This window comes from Perkinsus marinus, assembly GCF_000006405.1.
Source record: "Perkinsus marinus ATCC 50983 genomic scaffold scf_1104296929318, whole genome shotgun sequence".
Taxonomy (NCBI): domain Eukaryota; phylum Perkinsozoa; order Perkinsida; family Perkinsidae; genus Perkinsus; species Perkinsus marinus.
This window is the reverse complement of record NW_003216498.1, coordinates 303,144-327,481: the sequence shown is the minus strand read 5'-3', so window position 1 is coordinate 327,481 and position 24,338 is coordinate 303,144. Positions and strand designations below refer to the sequence as shown.

Sequence of the window (24,338 nt, the reverse complement as noted above, 5' to 3'; positions counted from 1 at the left end):
CTACTATTACCACTACTAATGCTACTACTATTACCTTGTAACTCCGATACTCCAAAAAACTACACTGACTCTCACTCCTCGACAAACACTTCCGAATGAGCTCGTTCTCAATCGCCTGTCGCTCCCTAAACAGACACCATTAAAGACAGCAGTAAGGTGCCCATAATCGCCGTTACTTTATCGTTAGAAAGTCCGCGTATTTGGCGAGTCGCGTCTGGCCCTGTTTGTTGACCATTAAAATGAATTTGATCATTTTTAAAAGCAGCAACTATCGACCTTATGGTCATTTCAAATTCGTGAAAAGTGGAAAACATTTCTTGCTACGCTCCGTCAGCACAAAATAAATTTCGCTCGCCCTCAATCATGACGACCATCACCCAAGCGTCCACATCTTCCGACTTCCGTTTCTTTGCACTGCTACTCGACCGATCGCTATCGGAGTCTCCTTATCCACTTCGAACTGATTAAACTTCCGCCCCCAGCTCTCCGACAAGCCCCTTCAATGACTCTCAGCCGTCCTCTATACCTCCTCATCATCATCGCAACATCCTCATTGCTGATCGCCACTCTACAAGGCTGTGGGTCTCACGATGACTCTTGCGAGATCCTCCTTTCCAACGACCGAGGCATCCGCTTCAAACGGAGCGATGGTGCGGCACCATCTGAGGGCACCATTGGTGCCCTCAGATTCTTCGAGTATCGTTGCAGTGCCAGCAGTGAGTGGAAACGGTAGGGCTTCTTGACGGTGATATGTCCCATTCATTCCCCTCAGATTCACAGGCCATGACGTCCCCGATTACGGGCAGAAATGCTCTGCTTTAGAGGAGAAGAAAACGATTCTCGACATCACAGTCACCGGTCTGTGCAGCGTCCCAGCAATCCCATCCAACCTCCGCATGGGTATCGCCACACCTCCAAGGCAGAGACACGACCGAATGAAATTACGGGCCGAATAATATCGCCCTCGATCGGAGATTTTTTACCCCATGTATAAACGCTCATTCATGTCGCCAGTTGGCCCTTTGATAATATAGTCTCGCGTTTCCTCATGTATTAATTACCCCCTCCAAAACCGTGCATACTACAGATATATAACGCGAAGCAATCCATTAATAGGGGAGCTAAAGCACATAGCAGCAGTCGTCTCGTTTTGAGAAGTCGGCCTTCTCCAAGCTCATACCTTCATCCTTGTTAGAACTAGCGATGTTGTAGCCCCGCAATGGAAGCTTACCACCTCATTGTTCGATGCAGATGATATTATAACTGTTAATATTATTATATAAACTTCCGAGTGCCAGAAATACCAGAATAAATGTTGTTATAATACCACATCACCGTTGAATTCGAGATACAGAACTTCCTTACGAGGCTTGGATTCAATTTCAGAGGAGTAGCAACACCATGCAGACAACGGTAATAGTCGTGGTCCTCTAGCCACCCTTGCATACCCGACTTCAAGCCCTGAGCGATGGTGACTGTGATGCAGTAGAACAACAGTGCGGATACACACAACACTGTACAGGTTACTCCATGATGCCTGGAGAAAACCCAACTGGCCCGTAGACTGTATTGCAGTCTATACACATGTTTCAGTCAAAATATGTAAATTCTGCGGAAATTTTTGGACTTTTTCATTGGTTCTTGTCTATCTCAACCCGAATCCGTCTGTAAACTTGAATAATCAGTGAGGAAACTCTCCTGAGGAAAGCGAACAGATATTCTTCCAACAGTACTGTGCTGCCTCGACATCGTCATCCTTCTTGCACTCCATCGATAACTCAACGCAACACTAGGTGGTACTCTCCACGACTACACATAACAGGAATGAACATTACAATATATAAAGGGCGCTAGTAGACGCTTGCCGAATCTATTAACCTCCAGCGATGCACCCAGGCGGAGGATATGCATGAATCTGAACACGGCCGACGGTCGCGCCCCCACAAAGGGGGGGGGACAAACTTACTACAGGATTTTCGCTGTGAATATACAAGAGGCGAAAGTCAGCGCATGACGCCTTGTAAATTGCTGTGCATAGCTCGTAAGAATTTTCCGAATTTTCGCACTGCCGGGTTGGAGTTTCTTTCAAATGCTGCTGCGGCCTGGCGGATCCTCAACACGCCGTTGACGCCCATCTCCTGCTCGGCCAAGTCCACCACCTCTCGAGCTGCACTAGGGGACAGCGATGCATCGGAGTGGAATGAGGCTGAACCCTAGCAGGGACCAAGTTACGACTGCAACCACCAACTACTCGATTGACTTACCCCACCCTGAGCCTCACAATACTGTCGTCTCGAGGAGCTCTCGTCCAAGCACTGCAGACATGCAGTTCCTCGACAGTCCTCAACATTGACGTTAGGGAGGCCCAAGGGGGCGCGGTAATCAAAATACTGCGCACACTGGAATTTGTCGCTGCGGCAGCCTGTATGGCCGTATTTGCATACGAAGTACTTCTTATCATCGCTGATACCACAACCCACGACATTAATGCCCTTCCATATCATCGCCGTGAAGTGACCCAGACCGTCCAGGGGCTCCCCGCCTCGTTTCCAACCCTCCACGCCATTACGACACTTCCACAACTGTTCGTACTCCATATACCAACTAATGACAGGACAATGCTGATTATAAGTGCCGCTGCGGTGATTGCAGAAATCAGGAGCACGGCCATAGCCGAAGGCTAGGTTCTCCCCATGGGGTGGCGTCAGGTCGTAGCTTCGCGAGTGCACCAGAGTATTCTTCCGAGCTAACACGTTTGCATAGTCTTTGGACCTGACGGTAAGTCGGCTGTATTTTATCATCATTTCTATCCTTACATTGAAGCCAACTTGTCGTCCCAGGCTAGAGGAGGGGCATGATGGAGACAACGAAAGTAGTTGTGGTCCTGCAGCCAGCCCTCCTTACCCTCCACAGCTTGCAGTTCATATCCACGCACGAGTACGTTAAGGAGAGCGATGATGACCACTGTAGTGATGATGACGAAGGGGACATTTTACACAACAGGCCTGCTTGGAAGACATACCAATGACCTGTCACGGGCGTGGCGGTAGGCTACGCCCCAGCTGCTAGAGTGCCTTCTACCCTTGGTAGAATCAGTCAACGCTGCACCGAGGGTCCACAGACAATCCACAAGGGGGGGGCCTCAACACAGGGAACATGAACATGTCTTATAACACTACATACGAATAGCATCAGCGAGCTCCACGAGGAGCTCCCCGACACCAACAACGGCTCCAGACTGCCGCTTCCTCCCAAGCAGTCTTCAAATGCTTGCCGGCTCTATCGAGTCGAATACGACACAGTTGAGGAGTTGTGGCGAATATTTCCTCCGTAATTCTGGTCAGGTAGGTCTGGTCCATCTGCATGTGTCGGTCGGCGAATGACTGTACTATACTAAGGAAGGCGGCAAGCTGCCTCGCAAAACGCAGCTTGTTCTTTCGGAAGGCCTCGATGGCTTTCGATAGATCCACTGAGGAACTCTCACCCAGCGACCTTGCCACTACCCCTGCGACATCGATTCGGCTGGTCGGCTCTAGGGCCGGCGATGTCCGACTAGAGACTCTTCTTACCGACTGGGGACGAGCCCTAGTAGTGGCCCTGGTAGTAGTAGTTGTCCTAGTAGTGGTCCTAGTAGTGGTAGTAGTGGTTGAGAATATCCTCGTTGTAGTACTCATTTGACGAGATGGCTTCTTATCAAGTCGAGGAGTGTATTGAGGATCCGGTACATGTCTGCTAGGCCGACCCTGCTTACCCTTAGTGTAGGTCTCTCGCCAACCACCATCCCTCACATCCCACTCCGACGGCTCGCTGCTGGCGATTCTCGGTGGCCGCAATGTTCGATAGGTCTTTCGCGGATCTCTACCGGGGAGCTCATGCGGTGGGTCGTTCTGATGGAAACAACCTGTCGTGACTACAAAAGCAATTGCATGCAGTTCTTACATGAAGATGAGCCTCTCGGCAGAATGCCTCTCTCGCCCTCCGCTCCGACTCTGACGCAGCCAGACACGCTACACAATCGTCCCCTTTGCACTGCGGAATGTTAAAGTTCGGCAACCCCATGGGCTGCTGGGCCCTCGATTCGATCATGCACATGTCCTTGGTAGAGTCGCACTTGCTGTTGCCATAGTGACAAACAAAGTGGTGGCCCGAAGAGGAGATAGCGCATCCCATGGTGTTGGTGCCCTTCCATATCATAGCCGTCCAGTGGCCCAGACGGTGAATGGTCTTCCAGTCCTGGTGAGGATTGCATCCCCAGTACTGGGCATACTCCCTGTACCATGCTCCCACTGCACAGTGCTGGTTGAACATGTTGCTCCTCTTATTACACCAGGACGGTGCAGTAGCTGTACCGTTGGCGAGGTTCTCCCCAGAAGGGGGGATCTGGTCGTAGCTGGGCGAGTGGCTGAGCATGTTGACTTCCTGTATGTGTTGGGCGACGATACGCGCTCTGAGAAGGGTTGAAGGGGAACATACTGTAGGGATAGGCAGGGGTCTTACTTGTGGGCAAGTTTATCATCCCATATAAGAGGCTTCGCATAGTGAAGGCAGCGAAAGTAGTTGTGGTCTTGTACCCAGCCTTCGTTGCCTTCAACTGACTGATACTCCCAAGCTGCAGACAATGGAAGGTAGAGGCACAGGGCTAGATAGCCTCCTCGTAGACCATACATTGAGAAAGGACGTAAGGGGCCTGTAGCAGCAGTGCTATGTAATACTAGTATTGACAACACAGTAACAGCAGCAGTAGTAGGAACGGCACTGTACAGTCTACAATAGGTATGGCTCGGAAAGGTCGAACATCATACAGGAGAAAGGTCCGATGGAGAACATGTAAGGGGTGAGGATGGAAAGCAGGTCGATAGCAAAGCTCTTGCTGCAAGGAGTCGATGATCACAGAGATGGGCGATCTAGTCGGGTCATGGGAAACAACAGTGCTAGTCGTTCGACTGTGTATGCGGATGGCTTTCCTCTGTACCCTCGGAGCTGTCGGTTCACCCCCACTGTAGTGTAGAAACGGTCAGTCGATGCCGTTCAGGCAGTGGTCAAGGTTGCCGTACTCTATGTAGCATTGAAGCCGTGCAACGTTAAGTGTAGTCTTACTCCACTACAGGGCATTGAAGCTGCCGTCGATAGGAGTTGAGCTCGGTATGGTATGAAGGGCCGGAGTACCGTGCAGGCTCTAAAGGAGTAGTTGTGGTCCTCTAGTCAGCCCTGTACATCGGTGTATCGGATGATGGTAGAGGCAGAGTAAATGTGTTCAGTCCATGGGGAGGCCAACTCGGCAATTGTTTCAGTGCTCGACTTCAAGCAATGCCATGGAGGAACCTACGAGAAAAATGCGCCGATTGAAATTGTGCAAAATTTGTCCGGCTACGGAATAAATTACTCACTTTATAATCGTCGGTAGCACACCTCTTGGGACCTGTCCCAGCTTTCGTTAAATGCTGAAAATAGGGCCGGCGTCCTCTCTGATCTCCTTGAGAGACTTTCTTTTGTACTTTCGATAGCTGCAGTTCCTCCGTCCCTTCTGAATGGATAGTAAATCTACCATTACCTCGATACGCTGGTTGCCCCGAGCAGCTATGAACAGCGGCAATGTCGAGGCGGCTGAGTCGGCTCGGGACCAACGGAAGAAGCTTTTGGAGGAGCAACTACAGCAGAATACACAGAGGGATGAGGGTGGTAGTAGGCCTGAGGCTAGGGAGGGGACACTGAGGTCATCGTGGTAGATGCTGAGGACGATGCTACGAAGAGCATTGAGAAAGAGTTCAACATGGACGACTATGACGAGGAGGTCGAGACGGATCGATTTGCCAACCTATTCGTAGAGCTGGATCAGGTGGGGAATCTTTGGAATCTTCGCTGTGCGCAATGAGGATAATGCTTGGTAGGATGCTCGGTTGACTAAGGAGAAGGATCCTTACATGACCGGAGATGATGAAGTTGGTAGCGAGGCTGGATCTGATGGTCCCGACGACTACTACACTATCAAGGACAGTGACCTTATGTTCGTGGCTGCCAATGCTGAGGATGATGCTTGTAGCTTGGAGGTCTACTTGTATGACACCAAGGAGGGCGGGATGTAGTGCTGGGAGCCTACCAGCCAGTGCGTCAGGCCTCTTTGTGTAGGTATGTCCATCATGATCTACTGCTTACGTCGTACCCTCTATGCACTGCTTGGCTGCCCAAGGTGGCTGGGTCTGCTAAGGGCTCGGAGTCCTTTCTTGCTGTTGGTAGTACCACTCCTCTCTGAAGTTTGTTTATGCGGCACCATAGGGACCTTTGACCAATCTATCGATATATGGGATGTGTCTTTGATGGACTGCATGGAGCCCACAGCTACACTGGGGGTATGCAAGGCGGAGATGAAAGGGAAGAACAAGAAGCGACGGAATAAGAAGAAGGTCCGTATGGAGGGCTGTGAGTTGTAGCTGAGCAAGAGGGCTTGATGATTTCTGACAACATATTAGTGCGGTTGGTAGAGCGCCTGGCTGCTTAGAGGAAGGTTGCGTGTTCGATTCCCAGCACTATCACTGAGTCTATGTTAGAAGCCCTTACGCCCCTCTCAGAACGTTACTAAGAATGCCAACGGCATCTCCCCTCAAACCCACACCGGCCCGGTCATGTGCTTGGATGTGAGCCGAGTGGCCCCGACAGCCCTGGCCAGCGGTAGTGCTGATGAGACCGTTAAAGTCTGGGACCTCACTACGGCCCAAGCTGTGTGTAAGTTCATAGTTAACTCACCGCGGATGGTTGTCATCGTCAAGTCGCAATGGTCAGGCACCTTGGAGGAGGCCCATAATGGGAAGGTCCAGTGTGTATCTTGGAGCTTGGACCAGGATTCCATACTGGCATCTGCGGCCTATGATCGTACTGTAACTGTTAGTGACATCAGGGCTGGCAAGGCAGTGGTCAAGGCAGCCCTACCCAAAGGAAGTGGTGATCCTGAAGCGGTAAGCTTAGGGATACTCGATAGACTATGAAATACTGCTGGTGTACATGGTGTACAAATCGACTTTGTCATTCTGCACTGTTGCTGTTGTAGATGCTGTGGCTGCGGAGTAACCCAAGTGAGCTTCTACTGTCTACTGAGCTCGGCCATGTATTATGCTTTGACTCGAGGAAGGGATCCCTGGACAAGCCTATCTGGTCCATGCAAGCCCATGACGTTGCCTGTAGATCCTCTATAGCTGCATCGCTCCGCTCAATATTGTACCATTAGGTACTTCCATTGCCGATACGGCTGCTGCTGAGTGTGGCATGTTGCTCACTTGTGGAGTGGATGGTTATGCTAAGGTGTGGGATATGGGGACGGGAATCGCTGCTCCCAAGCTGGTAGGTCTCACTGTTGTTACTCATCTATCGTAATCATCTTGCTAGGTCTATCAACGCAACCTCGGGGTGGGTCCGCTCTTCCAGTGTCAGAGCTCTGATGATGATCCTAACTACTGTGTCTTTGCTGGACAGGCTCCTGTACTATGGGATGTCACTGATACTGGTAAGGCCAGAGACTACCACTTGGTGTGTCTGATAGTGGTCTTGTAGGGCTCATCTGTTCCGCCTTCCCGAATCTTCCGGGTGCGCAAGATGAAGATGCGGGCAAGAGCGAGGTTCGTCGTGCGGATCGTGATGAGGACGACGACGACGATGCGGCGGCTGCTGCAGCTGCGCCTCTTGAGGGGGAAGAAGACATTGATATGGAAGAGGAAGGATAAGCGTTGCTTGTCCCAGCATCTACGTATTTTACCACCCTGTTGCTCACGTCCATCGGCACCGGCCACGTTTCGCGCGCTATACTCTGGTCGTTTTGTTGCAGTCGTGCATCAGTGTAGTAGAGGTGGTAGTTTTTCATCTCCCTAGGGTGTATGGGGAGCCTCTTTTCTTCCTCACGGCATCGGTCGTCTAGTGAGGAGAGACAACGACGGCGAAAGCCGGTCCGGACTAACGATAATGATAGGGCAATATTGGACCTCAAGGTGCAGAGGGACCAACTGGACATGCACAAGAGAAAGCTGAGGGTGCAGGTAGTATGAGGCGGGGGTGTTCAGTATGTTAAGTCGCAGCTGGTGTGGTATGGAATATGTGTTGATGCGTCTATAGGTGGGTATGGATGAGCAAGCGGCTCGGCGATGCATACGAGAGAAGAATAAGCAAGTGGCTTTGCTTGCCTTGAGGAAGAAAAAGCATCATGAGCTACTCCTAGATGAAACTGAGGGGTATCTTGTCAAGGTATCTGCGCATGCGTGCAAATAGATATGAATGAGGTCCGAATTTGCAGGTGGCGGAGCTGATAGGCTCAGTCGAGATGGCTCGGGTCCAGGCTGATGTTGTATCCGCTTTGGCATCGGGCACGAAGGCTCTTAAAGATATCCAGAAGGAGATAGGAGGTAGGCCGTAGGTTTATGGAGTGGGAGGGATAGGAGCTCTATAGGTGTCGAGTATGTGGACCAGTTGCTTCAAGACAATGCTGAGGCCCAAGCGGAAATGGCCGAGATCAGCTCGGCTCTCACGAGTAGGTCCTTGGCCCTCTGTATTGCCTTGTAAAGTGGTGTTGCAGATGTTGGCGTACCGGAGGATGATGCGGAGTGCTTGGCGGAGTTGGAACGCATTAATCACGAGTTGGCTGTGGATGTCTCTAGCGGCCTGCCTACAGCTCCCAAGACTCCTCTGCCGGAGGTAATGTCGGGCTTAGTGTTGTCACCATGCCAGGGATGAGGGGCGCAGCTCGACCGTCTTCAGATCCCACCCGAACTACCACAAGTTACTGCACAAGAGGCTAAAGTGCCCTCCCCCCTTGCTCAGCCAGCGACTTGAGAGTAGTATCTACTCTAGTGCGTACTATCAGTAGTGGGTGTTGTGTTATCGATGTGGTCTACTACTTTCCGTCAGCTTGTTCGTGGGGTGGATAGCAGAAGTCCGTGTTGTTGTGCAGTTGAGAGCCATTACTACTCACTATGGGAGTTCCTACCTTCTTCCGTTGGCTTTGTACTCGCTACCCTAAGGTCATCAAAGATGCTGTTGAGAAGGTTTGCATTGAAGTCCCTGGAGAGGGCGGCGATGGCGCGAGTGAGTTATCCGGACTGTTACCGTTAATTGAAGTTTCACCCATTGTACGTGAAGTGGCGTGGAAAACTCGATATTCACGGTGATATGCAGTAGTCGTGAAATATATTTTTCACCAGTGTTTTTCATATCACCGGTGAAACTCCATTGATCGTATCTTTAGATACGTATGATGTTCCTGTTGACTTCGAAGAGCCCAATCCTAATGGGATTGAGTTCGATAATCTATATCTGGATTTGAACGGTAGGTCGGAGCTTGACCGAGGGCATCGTTATTATGGCATTTGGAAGGTATTATTCATCCTTGCTGTCACCCGGAAGATGGTATGACTCCTGAAAATGAGGATGTCATGTTTCTTAATATCATGCGATATGTGGATCGGTAGGTCGAGAGGTGAAAGATTCATAACAGGTCCGAATGTGGCACTTTAGGCTAGTGCGCATCGTTCGTCCACGTAAGTTGCTCTATGTCGCTATTGATGGTGTTGCTCCTCGAGCTAAGATGAACCAACAAAGGGCCAGAAGGTTCAAGGCTGCCCAGGAAGCTACGGAACAGGTATGCACGTTGGCGTTCTCGCTCTTGCTCTTACTCAAGTGTTATTTTGTACTTGCCTTGCATCAAGGCTTGTGCGTTAGATGAAAGGGAATAGTGGTGTCTCGTGCTCGATCTCATTGTGGTTAGCAGAAATAGTTGGACTTTTACTTTGATTCATCGATGTCACATTTTGATTCCTATCAGGGTTGTAGCTGTATTAATATTAATATGTTAGATGAAGGAAGAGGAGAAGCTCCGTCGGCAGATGGTGAAGGAAGGGCGAGAGCCACCTAGCAAGAAAGGAGTCCCATGGGACAGTAACGTCATCACTCCGGGCACTCCTTTCCTCGACAAGGTTGCTCACATGTTGCATTGGTAAGGTCACTCGATCATGCTCTGGTCCAAGCTGTTGGTAGGTACATCAGTGATAGGATGACCAACGACCCGTTATGGCAGCTGTTGGGCTTCCGGTGTATACTCAGTGATGCTGGCTCGCCGGGAGAAGGAGAGCATAAGATTATGGACTTCATAAGGAAGCAGAGGATGATGGTAGAGGAGGCAGGAGGTGACGGCGTTGTGGTATGAGTTTTGCTGTAGGAGGGGTACAATCCTAATACGACGCATATGCTGTATGGCGCCGATGCAGATTTGATAATGCTTGGCTTGGCGACACATGAGATATCTTTCTACATCATTCGAGAGGTAAGTGTGGTATCTTGAGGTTGATGATGTAAGATTCAAAGTAGGTCGTGTTGAAGCCCGAGGAAAGGAAGTGTTATCTGTGTGGTAAGGTTGGTCATTTGCCGTCAGAGTGTACGGGAGACGACCAACAACCCGACTTGGGGGATGAATCTGAGGAGGATGAGGACATGCTCGAGATGAAGCCTTTCCAAATCATAAGGTAAGGCCACTTCCTTGTTAGGGCCATGGGCATTGGCTTTCTCTGCTTGTGGTTAGTTTGCCTGTTCTACGAGAGTACCTTGTCGAGCAGTTCACGACTGCCTTCTGTCCACCCAATCAGAAGTGCATCTTGCCGTTCCCGTTCGATGTTGAAAGGGTCATAGATGACTTTGTCTTTATGTGAGTGGCCCTTGAGCGGACATGATCCGTATCTTTGTTGTGGAACCTTGATAGGTGCTTCTTCGTTGGTAATGATTTCCTACCGCATCTGCCCTCACTCAATATCCGTGATGGATCGATCGACCAGATGATATGCCTTTACGTGGAGATCCTCCCTACCCTTACTGACTACCTTACCTGTCAAGGGGAAGTCAATCTAGTGCAGGTAGTAAGCGGTTGATACCATCTTTCCGCCACTTCACACTTTATACTCCCCTCGCTAACGTCATCATTAGTGTTGTAGTAGCCTCCCTTAGGTAGAGGTCTTCTTGGACTACCTTGGTCGAGTGGAAGATGAGGTATTCCGTCGTAGACTTGCCCGTGATGACAGGTCAGTAGCGTTCACCTCAGCCACCCTGCTAGCGACGCTATGTCGACTAGGTTCAAACAACAGCGCCTTCAAGGGCGATTCATCAACCAGAAGGGCGGAGGAGCTAACTCTAGTCGCACGAAGTATCTATAGGGACCTTCCGTATTGTCATGATGACCTCCCCTTCCAGGCGCCCATTAGAAGACGCTAATGTACTGCAGGCGCGGAAGCTGCTGGCTGCTCTGGCGGACCCGGGTAGTGATACGGAGAAGGACAAACCTAAGAAGGTAGTAGACGTGCCGTCTTGTAGTGATGGGTGGTAGTGTATGCCTAGGTACCGACAGAGGCTACTGAGGCCCCTACAGGAAAGCAGGGAAGGTAATATTGACTTTGCTTATTGGGAAGGAGGGAGGGACTGTTGGTGGTAGACATCGAACGGTGCTGACCGAAGAGGACAATGCCTCACCCCCAGTGTTCCCTCCGAGTGAAGGGGAGAATTTGGATACAGCTGAGGTGGGCTTGAACGTATCTTGGGAGTTGTCGAAGGTGTGGTTGGGTTTAGGTTGTCGAGTTTCAAGAGACAGTTCGTCAACGTGTACGGGACAAACAGGACCTTGGGGAGAAGTATCCTGATAGGGTTCGTCTTGGAGAGGGTGGTGAGCATTCGTGGAAGCAGAGGTGAGTGGAAATGTCTTTTGGGTGGGATTGAACCTGCGTGGGTTTTTAATCGTCTTTAAGGCCATCACTACGCCATGTATTAGATATTATACGGATAAGTTCCATGTGACACAAGAGGACTTCGCCGATTTCATACCCCGAATAAGAAAGGCCTATGTGGAGGGTATTTGTTGGGTCCTCCAGTACTACTATCAGGTAAGGGTCTCTCTTTATGCTACCACGCAACCTTCTTTTCCTCAGGGAGTGGTCTCATGGGACTGGTTCTATCCCTACCATTACGCCCCTTTCGCCACCGATCTAGTAGGCTGCTCTGCGCTAGAATGCAATAAGGCTTCCTATTATACCAAAGGGAAGGTGAGAATCCTTTTTATTCTCCTGTGGTAAGTAGCTTCATCTCGTCAGCCCTTCCTACCCCTACAGCAGCTCATGTCGGTCCTCCCGCCGAGGTCCGGCCCTCCAGCGGACATTCCTGTCGAGATGCAGAAGTTGATGACGGAACCCAACTCTAGTGAGGCCCCCCTTGCCTCGCCTTATGTGTTATGATCTCCCTCAGGCATCATCGATTTCTACCCAGAGGACTTTGCCCTCGATCTCAACGGCAAGAAGTTTACTTGGCAAGCAGTCATCCTGCTGCCGTTCATCATCCAGGACCGCCTCATTGCGGCCTTGCAGCCCTTTATTGACAAGTTGGACGGCGAGAGGAAGCGTCGCAACACCCCAGCGGAGCCTAGGCTATTCGTCCACATGAACGATACCTTGGCTCCTCAGTTACAACGTGTGCATGATGGTGGAAAGGAGGCGGCCCTTGAGGATCTCCCCTATACCGACCCTAACGGCCATGGCTCGACCCTCTTTGGCGTCGCGAGGGCTTATCCGATGGGCGGAAAGCAGGAGTCGGTGCCTACTGTGTTGGTTCATGGCTTCCCTGTGAAGAACCCTCGTGTGGTGTCGTCGGTCCTACTGGACCCAGTGAAGCCTGATCCTGGGCGTCTACATCAGTCGAAGCTCCTGCCGGGAATCAGAGAGCCGACTCCTACGTTGACGGATGGGGATTTGAGCGAGACGGGCCGTTTGAGGGGCTTTGGAGGGGAGCCGGCCAAGAGGATGATCCTACAGTGCTTACAGAGGCTGGGCTTCCAGACGAGGCAGCAGCTCAGTTTTGGTAATGCATCTTTGAGTGGCCCCCCACCGGCTGCTGGCAAGGGCGGCAAAGGGTACGGGAAGGGGTATTGGAGTGGTGGCAAGGGAGGGTACTATCATAATGAGGGGAAGGGTTATGGGAAGGGATCGTATAGTGAAGGGAAAGGCAGTTGGGGAAGTGGTGGTGGCGGCTATAAGGGTGGACCGCCGCCTTCTGGGTATGGTAAAGGCTTTATGGCAGGGTTCCGATCTAGTGGGCCTCCCATGAAGGGAGGATATGGTGGGAAGGGATATGGCAGCTGGGGGAAGGGTTATGGCGGATATTAGACACTCCCACTGCGACAGTTGACTGTTCACTATACGTTAGTTACCATAATGGAATAGGTATTGCGCGTTGTGTTTGGTTGATGTGCGGGACACCCGGGTTCAAACCCGAGCTAGGGCTTTTCCTCGTATTTCTCTCCCCGTGTTGTTCTCAGTTGTGTCGTCGTCTGTGCAGTTCCATGCGACCTCCGAGTAAGAAAGGGAAGCATCTGTCCGGTATGGGCGGAAATGCGATCCCTCTGGGCCGCATGCGTACCTTCAACACCCCTACGCCGTCCCCTGACTCCGAACCAACCCCGAGGTCCGAGACTCCAAGACCGGCGGGGCCACCTCCTGTCGTGGGGGGCCGAGGCCGAGGCCTCACTATGCCTGCTTGGATGAAGAAGGCGCAACAGAGTGGTAGCGGGGAGTCCCCTGGTGGGCTCACTACTACTTCCAATAACGATTCGAGAGCCAGCATTGACAGTAGTAGCAGGAGAGGAGAAGAGGGTCATCGGAACGGGTCTAGAGGGTGGTCTAATGAGGAACCCTCACGAGGCTTCAGCGACTCTGCTACTCGAGGATGGGATGACGATTCGAGTCGTGGTGATCGACGTGGTGATAGGAGCCGAAGGGACCGGGATCATAGTCGGGACCATCGTCGTGACAGGGATAGAGACCGCAGCCACAGGAGAGATAGGCGGGCCAGCAGTGAGAGCAGGTCACGCAGTAGGAGTCGTCGGGGCAGGAGGGATGATAGAGGTGACCGTAGGAGTGGCTACCCTACCAGCAGTCAGCCGTCCTTCGACCCATCCTCTCGTAGAGGGGCAGTGTCTATTGCCACTACTGTCGCCCAGCCTATGGCTGCCACTACCCAACAGCCGATGGGAGGATACCCCCCTGCTGGACAGTATCATCAACAGCAGCAACAAGCGCCGGTACCGCCGTCTACAGCGACCGCCCCTACGTCCCTACCAATGCCGTCGCAGCAGGCACCGTCTGCAGGGAAAGGCAACACCACGACTGGCTTCCAGATGAAGTTGGGGGCCTCCCAGGGTCCCAAGAACTCCCTGGATCCTGCTGTCTACCGTCCGGCTGGCCAGGCATACAATTCGACGGGGGCTCCTGCTGTTCCTGCTGTCACCCAACCAGCAGCAGCAGGTGGTAGCGATGGGAGTGCCCCTCCTCAAAACGTGGACCCTCAGCAGTACTGGCAGATGTACCAATACTATCAACAGTATTATCAACAATACTATCAGTACATGCAGCAACAAGGCATGACCCCGCCCGGAGGGGCTCCTCCCCCAGGGAATGTCCACCCACCACCACCGTCGGGAGGTCCACAACAACAACAGTAGTAGTGAGGATCGTCGCGGTAGTAGTATGATATGATCGTAGCTGTAGTAAGTGAGCGAATGGCCACGACCAACTAGTACAGTTTTTCCCTATCTCTATCTGTCGTTGTTGCGTTGGAGTCGGCAGAACCCTCGTTTTTCAGTTACCAAAATCATGGGAAGCTGAAGTCGTATAGCGTCAGTCGACTGCCTTGGTAGCAGGGAACCATCCAGGAACACATAACGTTCCTGAGGAGGGAGGAACTGATTTTGGATTTTGCACATGGCTAGGAACACATTCTTCGGACAGTTTCCCATGTAAATGTCATCATCACATTGGCAACATGTTCCTCATTGTTATCAAACTCTGAGGGACGTCATCTCTCAAAGCTAGATGGGTCCATGCTTGGTAGTCTCCTGCTATGAACGCGGGGCTTGGTGAACCTTAGATGTGTCTCCTCCTAGTCGTCCTCTGAGGCCCCTAGTCTGCAATACGCCATCCAGCATATCTCAGATACGAATTCAGGCATGCCATCTGCAAGCATCAGCTCGCACTACGACGCGAGCTGCATTTAAAGGACCACAACGTACCAGTGTTGCCTATCGTCGGCCACAGCATTTACCTACTTGTATCTTGGATCCCCGGCTCGTGGAGTGATACCATCCCTCGGTCGCATCGCAACAAAAGGGGGGAGGGGGTAGAGAGCTGTTCATGCGCCCAAGACGATTGTCGTAATTCACTAATTCTCATTTCATCCACCTTCATCCACGAGTGAAGACTTGGTTAGGGCGGAGTCAATGGCCAGGATAGAGATCAGCTCCATGTTGTTATCACCAATGACAGCGGAGAGACATTCAGTCAAGTTCCACAGCACCTGGGCTAATGAGCCTCCCACTGAAGCGGAGAAGGCTAAGGTAGTGCATCCCACCGCTCCTGGCCTCAACGTGGGTTCAGGTGAAATCAGAGCGGGCCCTTATGCGAGCCGTCCTTGCTGGGAATAAGGTGGCAGTAGAGGCTGCTATTGAGGAACTACCACGGAACGGTGGCGATATCAATGCTGAGGGCTCAGGAGGTACTGGCAATAGGAACCTATACCGCGTCACTATTTGTCACCAGGATGTACAGCACTGCATGCGGCAGCCTCCTTGACTGACGAGGACTGCTCTCTCTACCTATGCGGTCGCCTGTTAGACCATGATGCCGATCTAGAGGCAGAAAACAGTCTCAGTAATAATCTCCAGCGGCCTCTGTTAATCGCGTCATTCGAGTGCGTGCAGACTTCACGCCTCTTATGACCGCTTGTCTCGCGGGCAACCCCAAAGTGGTCACTTTCTTCCTAAGTAAGGGCGCTAACATCAACGCCAGTAGCAGGAAAGGGAAGATGCCCTTAGCCATCGCCGAGGAAGCCGGTAAGAGAGATAGGGGCGACCTTACATCAGAGAGGGGTCTTCCTGTTTCAGGTCACCAAGCGGTCGTCGAAGCCCTACAGAGTGCTTTGTGATGCTACTATTTATATCTTCAGCAGAATCCATCATAAATTCAGTATCATCTCCACCCATCTCCATTGTGTAGTGTATTCTAGTGAGGTGTTGAATAGGGAGTTACTTGCTGGTCGAGCCCCTCTTTCTCTGACTACAGTAGCCTGATGGTTGCCGAGCTCGAGCGGTCATGTATCATCATCAACACTATGGTGGAGTCCTCACTCAGAGACTTCTTCCCACCAAACGTTGATGGAAGTTTCTATACCGACGATCTCCGAGTTGCGGAAACGTACTGAGGACCTCGAACGAAGACACAGGGAGGGTTTACTCAGATCTCGGTAGTCATCCTGTCGCTGGTCAAATATGGTTCGGAGCTCTTCCTTTTTCTTCAAGGCGGCCGCGATATCACTCCCCTCGGCGTGACGACAGAGTTCTAACCTTCCTGCCCATCAAGGAGGCCGTTGATCGAGAGGTTCCTAGTAGACAACGTTTGGAGGAAGAAATCGACCGTCTCACGTCCGACTGCCACAAGCTGCGGAGATACTTGAATATTCTGGCCCGAAGACGGGAGGATAACTCCTATGAAGTGGGTCCCGCTACCTGGCTCGTACGGATTTTGTTGGTCTCGGCTGAGATGGACTTCCTCAATCTCGACAGCTAGGCGGCTTCGGAAGACTCAGTAGAGGGTAGAGTGCGGCTCGTCCAAAGGCAGCTACTCCGTGAGGAACTCACACGGATGAAGAAGGCCCTCCAGGGGCATTTGGGGAGGGGTCACCGATGGGCCGATGAGGCAGACATGGCTCAGAGTAGGAGGGAAAATCGGTAGACTGGAATTCAGACGGTCAGGCAATTTGCATCTTCGTGCCATTGTCTTCGGTGGCCCTGCTACTCACTGCTAGATAGTTGGGCACTTCGTGGAGCTGTGATCCGTGCTGCCATGTCCGGTAGAGGCCTTCTAGCAGTCCTCCGGCTCTCGGCAGGTATAGTGCTCGAGCTTGACAGGCGCATTGAAAGCATCTCCAACGGGCCTCCCGGTATTGTGAGTGAGATCGATCGAAGGACGCTCCTCGTGGAGAGAGATGCCCAGGTGTGGCCTTCTACAACTAACACATATCCTTTGCTGTGGCAGTCAGGTAGCTGCGGCCGCAACTGCCGAGGAGCACATGTTGGCAGCTGCGCTGGTATGCCGTGAGCTGCAGGTGCGAGTAGCGGTGAGTGGCGTAGTATGCGCTGTCTCCATCGACCTTCACTAGAAGGTACTCAAGCATTGGCTCGCCAGCAGTAAGCCTTCACCTAAGTCATCCCGCACGGGCTTGAAGCTGGACGTGGATGAGGAGCTGGTAGTCGAGTTACTGAAGGTATGAGCCCTCCAAGCCATACCACACCTCCGTGAAGGTTGCCAGCAGGTACGGTCCAAGGAGCTGGGGACAGCGAGGGCAAACTTACTCAGACTAGACCCTACCGGCATCCTCAGTGGGTGCTCGGAGCGAGTAAGCGATCCAATGTGACAGCCACAGAATCGTCGCGTAGCATCACGACCTGTCCATGTCGGGAAGACGCATGTACTCAAACAGTCTCATTGCCTCTCGCTGCATCTAGCGTTGTACAAACTGATGCCAATGAGGGTTCGATGCGCCAAACTTCATCGCGGTTGGGGAAGAGTGAGTGATCATTGTGAACGAAATTCACATATTGGGCTGTTGTGAGACGATAGCTACTCATGTGGCATGTCTATATTTACATATCGGATTTTATACTTTTCTGCCTTCATTTGCATGCTTTATATCCTCCTTTACATGGCGTATCTGGTCATGCCGATGAAATTAGTCTTCTTATCGTAGGCGGCTGTGAAATTATTCGTACTTGAGCATATTTTGGGGTTGTGGCATAGCCGCCCCGTCTGGAGAAATTGATTGTATTGGAGCATATCTTGAGGTTGTGGCATAGTCGCCCCCTCTGGAGAAATTGATTGTATTGGAGCATATCTTGAGGTTGTGGCATAGCCGTCCCCTCTGGAGAAATTGATTGTATTGGAGCATATCTTGAGGTTGTGGCATAGCTGCCCCCTCTGGAGAAATTGATTGTATTGGAGCATATCTTGAGGTTGTGGCATAGCCGCCCCCTCTGGAGAAATTGATTGTATTGGAGCATATCTTGAGGTTGTGGCATAGCCGTCCCCTCTGGAGAAATTGATTGTATTGGAGCATATCTTGGGGTCGTGGCATAGCCGCCCCGCTCTCCAGCATTGATCTATATTCGTTTTGAGCTTCCCTTCTGCATCATGCCTACTACTGTCGGGTCAGTGCGTAGTAGTAACATCGGGGCAGCGGCGGCGAGTGGGGAGTTCCTCAGTCTACTCGGCATTAGATCCCCAACTCTTCTCGATGATGCCCATCGCCCATTTGGAGGGAGGCTAGTCTGGTCACGTAACGATGACCGTCACTATCATGGGGTTGACTTGGTCATTGGTCGGGATGGGTTCGCTGTTCGAGAGATACCTGTCGGGCACCAGGCGCCGTTGGAGATACGGAGGTCTCTGCGCGGCTATGTCACCACGAAGCAGCTCGGCGCCGCGCTACTCAGCTCTCCTTTTGTACAGCTAACTGTGCAGAAGTACCTTGTGGAAACTCAAAGTGTTGTTCAATTGTTGGCCCATCACGCCGAATGCGCTCCCGAAGACATATCCTACGCCGGCCGGAAGGATGAACACGCTGATACCACTCAGCTAATCACAATGCCACAGGAGGCTTTCCTGAGGTTTTTCCGCAAACATCGTCAACTCCGGCTACCCTTCCGGATCGGGGACCCTTTAGGAGTCGAGAGAGCACTCAAGTTGAGTGATCTTAGCGGCAACCACTTTCGCCTGGTGTTCACCGGCGATTCCCGAGTTATAGAGAGTGAGGCACACGATGCGGCTTTAGCTCGAATCGCCGAAGGAGGTTTTGTCAACTACTTCGGCCCTCAAAGGTTCGGATCGCCAAGGTACATGACTCCTGTAGTAGGTTGGCATTTGAATACGGGTAGGGTGGAAGAAGCAGTGATGGCTCTCCTGGCGAGCCAGGGGGAACCCTCCCGGAACGACGTTTCGAAGAAGATTCTCGGAAAGAACTTCAAATCGCTTCAAAGGAATCTCCCTGAGGATGTTTCCTCGAGGGATGATCACCACTTGATCGAAGCGATTGTGAAATACCCGAAGAGACTGTGGCGGACTAAAATACCAGCGTCACTATGGAGCACTTACAATAACGCTTTCGAATCTCTGCTGTGGAATTACGTTGTGAGTGCGAGGATTGAGCGCTATGGCATGAAAGGTGTCGCTGGTGATCTATGGTCAGATGAGAGTGGGAAAGTCGCTATTCGCTCGTCAACATCGTCAGATGTCCCAGATCTCAGTAAGGTGGTCCTACCAGTGCCCTCCAGATTTGGTATCCGTCCTGACAATTTGATAGGGGATTTTATATTAACTTCGACAGTGAGGTTGGGAGTGAAGGAGGACGCTCTCAGACACCATGGTCGTTTTCGGTCACTCCTGGTTAGACCACAGAATTTGACATGGGAGCGGCGACAAGGAAGATTGTCGGTTGCATTCATCCTTCCGCCCGGGTGCTTCGCGACTTCGCTCGTACGAGAGTGGCTTGGAATGAACTTCTTCCAACCAGGAGGCCAAGCATTAGGCTGGCTTCCTGATGCATGTTTCAGAAGACTTGATGAAATTAAAAGAATCCTATGAAAAGATTGTTTCTGAAGTCACATCGTTGTGTCTCTTAGTCACCAGGGTATGGTTGATCGCATTCTGTGAGCCAGTGTATTGACTGACAAGTTGTCAGTCAATACACGGAGTATTATAAGAGTAAGTGTTCTCAGCGTACCCTCTTCCAAGTCAGACACCATAATCTAGACCGGGGTTCTCAAGTTGGTAGGCTACTGGATCCATGCCCAATTGTGGGTGTCCGGAAGACTATGTATAGTATCACTGCACACAACTCACTTTGGGCGACTGTTCCATGTGAATGACTATGTAGAATGGAGCCTCACATGATGTGGAGGGATTGAATGAAGGCGACAAGAGGCCTCGTAGGAAGCAGAGGAAGGGGGCGGATGGTTTCGGACTATGCCATGGTTTCCAGCCATTCACGTGGCCATCTCTGTCACTCAGCGACTCACTCTACCACCCGACCCATAATTCTGCACATCAATTCCGCGTTCGCAGATTCATTTGCTACGCGAGCAGAGATCAGGGGCGGCCAACAGTCGATAACTCATTTCGGAGTTGACAGTGCGAGTTGTGGCAGCTCATCTGCTTAGTGAAACTCCAAGATACAAATGTTGGATAGGCTTGCGAAGGTGGTTTTGAATTCCGAAACCACCTTTGCAAGCGCCTCTCATATTAACACTCATGATTAGAACAAACCGTCTCGACAATTTCAGCACCTATAACGTAATCCACGATGAGATTATAGCTGTGAATGCCACGGGTTTCATGAACCTAAGCCTGGTGAGATGCTAATCAGAAACCAACTTTGTTGTTAGTGGTCATATCAGAGTAAAGTAGTCAACTTCAAATGGGAGCAAATCGATTATTATTGCTTTCCATCGTCATGCCACTCCTTGCGGCTTCCACTGCTTTATCGCGAGCGTTAAAGGAACGAAGATGAGTTCGTGGCAGAGGTACACTGCCAACGACTGAAAATACGCAGCCTCTCCATTGATACAGTAGTCGTGACGCTCACCCAACGGCCCAGGGTACAGAATACAGACTCTTCGAACGGAACTCGGGTTCGGAAAGGAAATAAGCGCAGGGAGCTGATAGTGTGGACGCCTCGATCATGCAGCCATACTCCGAGCACGCAGAAGCCAAGATTGTGGAACCTGAACTTGGTGCCCGAGAGTATACGGCGGGCCTCAGTCTTACCAGGGCATAACGTCGAGCGATGGTCGATCCATATCTACCTCCAGCGGGAAGACACCGAAACACATCGTATACATTTGGATGAATAAGAAGGCGGGGAAGGCTAGTTGTGGATACTAAAGAGGAACTACCCACAGCGGTTGAACGGAGTGATGGCCATCACCTTCACAAACGGGAGACAGAGCAGACTATTGAGGCATATGCAATGCAGTGCTCCGAATACAATAGGAGCATCAGGGAATCGATAGAATCTACACAGCAACAGCAATTATGCTAAAGTCTTCCTTTGAGCTCCCACGTGTAGGCACTGAGCATAGCAGCGAACATGGCCAGCTTGATGGTTCGGTGGATGACAGATCTCCATTTGATAACCCGGCCTCTGTTGGCCAAGGCTTGGGAGAGACCGACGCACATCTGTAGCATCGCCACTCCAGCGACTTGACTCTCTCGCCACCACACACAGATGCAATACACAGTACAAGGGGTGAACCTGACAGTGCCGTAGCCGCGAAAGGTAAGTCAGTGTTACTTACAGAAGGTAGTGAAGATAAGGCGAGACGAACCTTCCCAAATGACAAACAGTCTGGAATATCGAAAAATAAACTGTGAACGTGAAATAGTTCCATTTAGGACAGGGGTCGGAATAATTAGCCCCGCGAAAACCGCTGGGGATCAGACCGTTTATACGAAAGTTTCCGACCATGTGATACATAACGACGAAGCTGATACACATCCCCCGCCAATAGTCCACTGCTGGGTATCGAGAGGGACGCGTCTTTGCCTCGTCCGAAGCAGTGGCAGAATTCTCAGCCTCATCGAAATGGGCCACGGCTTCGCCACTCTAACACAAGAGCGATTCCGAGTCGAACCCAACAGACCTCTGGGCCTACTTCCATCATCGCCCTTTTGTGAGAGACTCTCTGCTGGTTTGTGAGTTTGTGGAGAAGGCAGAAGAGGAAGGTCGTTATGAGGATGATCCAGATAGTCAGGGCAGGGCCAGAGGTTAATACCACCGACCAAGGGGCTGTCGAAAGGTCACATAGCACTAAGAAGCTCTCTCGCAACATCCGGAGCGAGATTAAAACAACTGTCATCGCTGGATCGTAACGCATATACAACATTCCTTTACTTACTACGATGGTACACTAAAACTCAACATTCAAAGATGTTAATGAAAGGAGTGGGAATAGTTTCTGTACGCGGATGATGACGATCATCGCCGCTGTTGCCCTTCGGCCTACTGTTAGTTCACCTACATCTGCTCATGCTGCAAACGTTGTTGACACAGCTTTTTGGCGCATTCACCGGCCACTAGCCAGTGGCCAGTGAGGGGAAAATCCAGTTATGGAGGACCTTAAGAGGTGTGGTCCTCAAAATAATACTGTGAGACTCGTGCAACCCCACGCACTGACCCCCCACCCCCCTAGAGGCTAGGCCCAAATGGATCCCCCTCTACCGAGAGCCAATACTAAGGACGTCCTTCTACAGCGATTGAGCAACACGTCAAGATGCCGCAACGAGCCTCCAGTGTAAGGAGCGGGTTCCAAACCATGAAGGGCCGGAGCAAGACACGTCTTATGACACGATGTATGATAGTCTCCTCGGAGGATCGTTGCATTGATAAATGATGATTAATCAGACTTTAGAAAGATAATGAGGCTGCTCAGTTTCTCGAGAGCTGCCGGAGATCTATGTCTATAAGATGCCACAAGATCTCTTCCTTCTGAAAAGAGACTACTTAATGGACAAATCGGCCCACTTCCTCGACATCAAAATCAACTACACGCATTCCCTAGATTTGCATCACCCAATCCCTGAGATAAGAATCTCATCTCAGGTATTGGGTGAACCACCCACCATGGGTAGCCTAGCCACCGTGGCATCAGATGTCAGTCTGTGCGTCTCTATGATATTTCGCTTTAGATAATGACATTTCCGTGCCAAACCTAGTCAGGGCCGTAGAGAGCTGATCCAGGCTATCTGCGAAGTTCAGAACATTGATTATCAGATCTTGTGCCGATAAAACTATGTCATCTGCGAACAGGAGGCATCAGAGGGCGACGTCTTCAGCATTGCCACCGCTTTCGCATGGAATACTCAATCCAACATCCAAATTGGCATCTCTGATCACCATGTCCATGAAGATAATGAATAGAAGAAGTGCTATACGGCATCTCTGTCTAGTTCCAATCTCTATATGAAAAAGATCAAGTGAGCCTTCCCATGTCTGCACTTGAGCATGAGTACCGCGAGGGAGTGATTAAATGGCTGATATCAGCTCCTCATCACACCCAACAAGTCTGAGAGCTCTCCGCATAGCAGAACGTAGTACTTTGTCGAAGGTTGCTTTCAAATCTAGGAAGCCAGCAGAGAGCCTGCCAAGACGATGCAATAGCTGCCCAGAGGCTTGGCCCATTGAACCGTCGACACAGTGCACATTCACAATGAATTCAGTCGTACCATTACCTGTTCGGAACAGATTGTTCTCCGAACATCGGCAAAGACGGGAGAGTGTTGGTTCAATGAATCTTCTCGCAGCTTGGAGTGTCATCAGCCATCTCAAGGAGAGAGCTACTACCAGCACTGGCATGACTACTGCGCAACTACTGCAATAACAGGAGACTATCTTTGTCGACGATGAACCCGGATGCCCTGCGTTGCAAGCTTTACGAGAGTATCTCCTGCCCGAACTGACCAACACCACACATGCCAGCTCGTTCAAGAAGAGGTAAGCTGTTCCACGAAGAATGTAAGAAGGATACGGCTACGATTCTCGGAGGATAGACAGTCCAACTACAACAAGGACAGGTATCATGTGGGCCAGATAGACCATTAGAGCCTGAGGAGAGAGCGGCGTACATCACGCGTTAACCACCTCAGGATCAAGTGAAACTAATGAGCCTTACATGTCGGCCGATAAATGTGAAGACTGTATCCTCGAGATGCATGGGTTTGCCTGGTATCAATTCGATAGCCGTTATCTTATGAATGCCCACGCTGTGAAGCCAGACGCCGAGCAAGCAGTATCCAAGGTTGTGGAACCTACGCCGGGAGCACCATTCCCCTCGAACACACCGTAGTGCTCAATTAAGCCGTAAAGTCGGTTTGTGAATACACTGACGTAGCTATGAGGAGAGGGAACCGTCCAACTTGATGGATGGAATAGCACACCGTCATCCCAAGGACATCTACAGCGTCGTTGCTTGATGTCAACGCTCCGCTGTACTAAAACACTTTTTATGTCAATACATAGCGAGCTGTGCCGATACAGAGTAGTTGCGATCCTCTTACTATACTATGGGCTGCTGTACCCAACACAGACGTTCAATGTACTTACCACGGAGTCGTATCGGCTGAGGGACGGTCACTGGGAACTTCCAGGGGGAACACATTTCCTGCCATAGTGTAAATCTGGATGCAGATGAAGCCGATAAGGGCGATACGAGGGGTCTGAGTATCGAGCGGTGA

At 51.2% G+C, this 24,338-nt stretch overlaps 10 protein-coding genes across 10 annotated transcripts in view; 8 read left to right on the top strand and 2 right to left on the bottom strand.

The window, feature by feature from the left end:
• Window positions 1-253, bottom strand: part of Pmar_PMAR012432 (hypothetical protein) — a gene marked incomplete at both ends in the record, with an annotated part of 739 nt that extends 486 nt beyond the window's left edge. Inside the window, 2 exons of the mRNA XM_002787610.1 lie at window positions 1-125; window positions 177-253. The exon at window positions 1-125 is cut by the window's left edge and continues 4 nt beyond it. Of these exons, the coding sequence (XP_002787656.1) occupies window positions 1-125; window positions 177-253 (202 nt within the window). The remainder of the gene's footprint in view (window positions 126-176) is intronic.
• Window positions 254-502: 249 nt separating this feature from the next.
• On the top strand, window positions 503-956 carry Pmar_PMAR012431 (hypothetical protein; the record flags this gene model as incomplete). Its single annotated transcript, XM_002787609.1, has 2 exons — window positions 503-729; window positions 773-956. The coding sequence occupies 2 exons, from the start codon at window positions 503-505 to the stop codon at window positions 954-956; spliced, it is 411 nt and encodes a 136-aa protein (XP_002787655.1).
• Window positions 957-5,528: 4,572 nt separating this feature from the next.
• Pmar_PMAR012430 (wd-repeat protein, putative) lies at window positions 5,529-7,749 on the top strand (the record flags this gene model as incomplete). Its single annotated transcript, XM_002787608.1, has 11 exons — window positions 5,529-5,679; window positions 5,727-5,836; window positions 5,889-6,079; window positions 6,127-6,230; window positions 6,274-6,401; window positions 6,567-6,720; window positions 6,778-6,950; window positions 7,043-7,172; window positions 7,220-7,332; window positions 7,378-7,495; window positions 7,543-7,749. 11 exons carry the CDS (start codon window positions 5,529-5,531, stop codon window positions 7,710-7,712), a joined length of 1,542 nt encoding a protein of 513 aa, XP_002787654.1. The 3' UTR covers window positions 7,713-7,749.
• A 113-nt stretch (window positions 7,750-7,862) lies between these two features.
• On the top strand, window positions 7,863-8,811 carry Pmar_PMAR012429 (Charged multivesicular body protein, putative; the record flags this gene model as incomplete). The annotated part of the gene is made up of 6 exons (XM_002787607.1): window positions 7,863-8,021; window positions 8,098-8,226; window positions 8,276-8,384; window positions 8,429-8,509; window positions 8,555-8,673; window positions 8,737-8,811. The coding sequence occupies 6 exons, from the start codon at window positions 7,863-7,865 to the stop codon at window positions 8,809-8,811; spliced, it is 672 nt and encodes a 223-aa protein (XP_002787653.1).
• A 140-nt stretch (window positions 8,812-8,951) lies between these two features.
• Pmar_PMAR012428 (5'-3' exoribonuclease, putative) lies at window positions 8,952-13,169 on the top strand (the record flags this gene model as incomplete). The annotated part of the gene is made up of 20 exons (XM_002787606.1): window positions 8,952-9,063; window positions 9,224-9,304; window positions 9,352-9,442; window positions 9,493-9,616; window positions 9,831-9,970; window positions 10,012-10,144; window positions 10,193-10,297; window positions 10,342-10,496; window positions 10,553-10,675; window positions 10,730-10,880; window positions 10,972-11,045; window positions 11,096-11,167; window positions 11,215-11,311; window positions 11,359-11,402; window positions 11,453-11,537; window positions 11,587-11,702; window positions 11,786-11,897; window positions 11,943-12,056; window positions 12,105-12,210; window positions 12,256-13,169. 20 exons carry the CDS (start codon window positions 8,952-8,954, stop codon window positions 13,167-13,169), a joined length of 2,949 nt encoding a protein of 982 aa, XP_002787652.1.
• Window positions 13,170-13,316: 147 nt separating this feature from the next.
• Pmar_PMAR012427 (splicing factor, arginine/serine-rich, putative) lies at window positions 13,317-14,598 on the top strand. Its single transcript, XM_002787605.1, has one exon. It carries the CDS (start codon window positions 13,346-13,348, stop codon window positions 14,501-14,503), a length of 1,158 nt encoding a protein of 385 aa, XP_002787651.1. The 5' UTR covers window positions 13,317-13,345; the 3' UTR covers window positions 14,504-14,598.
• A 718-nt stretch (window positions 14,599-15,316) lies between these two features.
• Pmar_PMAR012426 (ankyrin repeat domain-containing protein, putative) lies at window positions 15,317-15,981 on the top strand (the record flags this gene model as incomplete). The annotated part of the gene is made up of 5 exons (XM_002787604.1): window positions 15,317-15,394; window positions 15,435-15,552; window positions 15,597-15,707; window positions 15,758-15,889; window positions 15,941-15,981. 5 exons carry the CDS (start codon window positions 15,317-15,319, stop codon window positions 15,979-15,981), a joined length of 480 nt encoding a protein of 159 aa, XP_002787650.1.
• A 917-nt stretch (window positions 15,982-16,898) lies between these two features.
• Window positions 16,899-17,214, top strand: Pmar_PMAR012425 (hypothetical protein; the record flags this gene model as incomplete). Its single annotated transcript, XM_002787603.1, has 2 exons — window positions 16,899-17,048; window positions 17,095-17,214. 2 exons carry the CDS (start codon window positions 16,899-16,901, stop codon window positions 17,212-17,214), a joined length of 270 nt encoding a protein of 89 aa, XP_002787649.1.
• A 1,028-nt stretch (window positions 17,215-18,242) lies between these two features.
• Pmar_PMAR012424 (tRNA pseudouridine synthase D, putative) lies at window positions 18,243-19,773 on the top strand (the record flags this gene model as incomplete). Its single annotated transcript, XM_002787602.1, has 2 exons — window positions 18,243-19,353; window positions 19,730-19,773. 2 exons carry the CDS (start codon window positions 18,243-18,245, stop codon window positions 19,771-19,773), a joined length of 1,155 nt encoding a protein of 384 aa, XP_002787648.1.
• Window positions 19,774-20,771: 998 nt separating this feature from the next.
• Pmar_PMAR012423 (hypothetical protein) lies at window positions 20,772-21,942 on the bottom strand. The gene is made up of 6 exons (XM_002787601.1): window positions 21,761-21,942; window positions 21,404-21,711; window positions 21,169-21,360; window positions 21,034-21,121; window positions 20,874-20,986; window positions 20,772-20,830 (listed from the first exon to the last, which is right to left on the bottom strand). The coding sequence occupies exons 2-4, from the start codon at window positions 21,494-21,496 to the stop codon at window positions 21,104-21,106; spliced, it is 303 nt and encodes a 100-aa protein (XP_002787647.1). The 5' UTR covers window positions 21,497-21,711; window positions 21,761-21,942; the 3' UTR covers window positions 20,772-20,830; window positions 20,874-20,986; window positions 21,034-21,103.
• Between the last annotated feature and the right edge of the window lie 2,396 nt (window positions 21,943-24,338).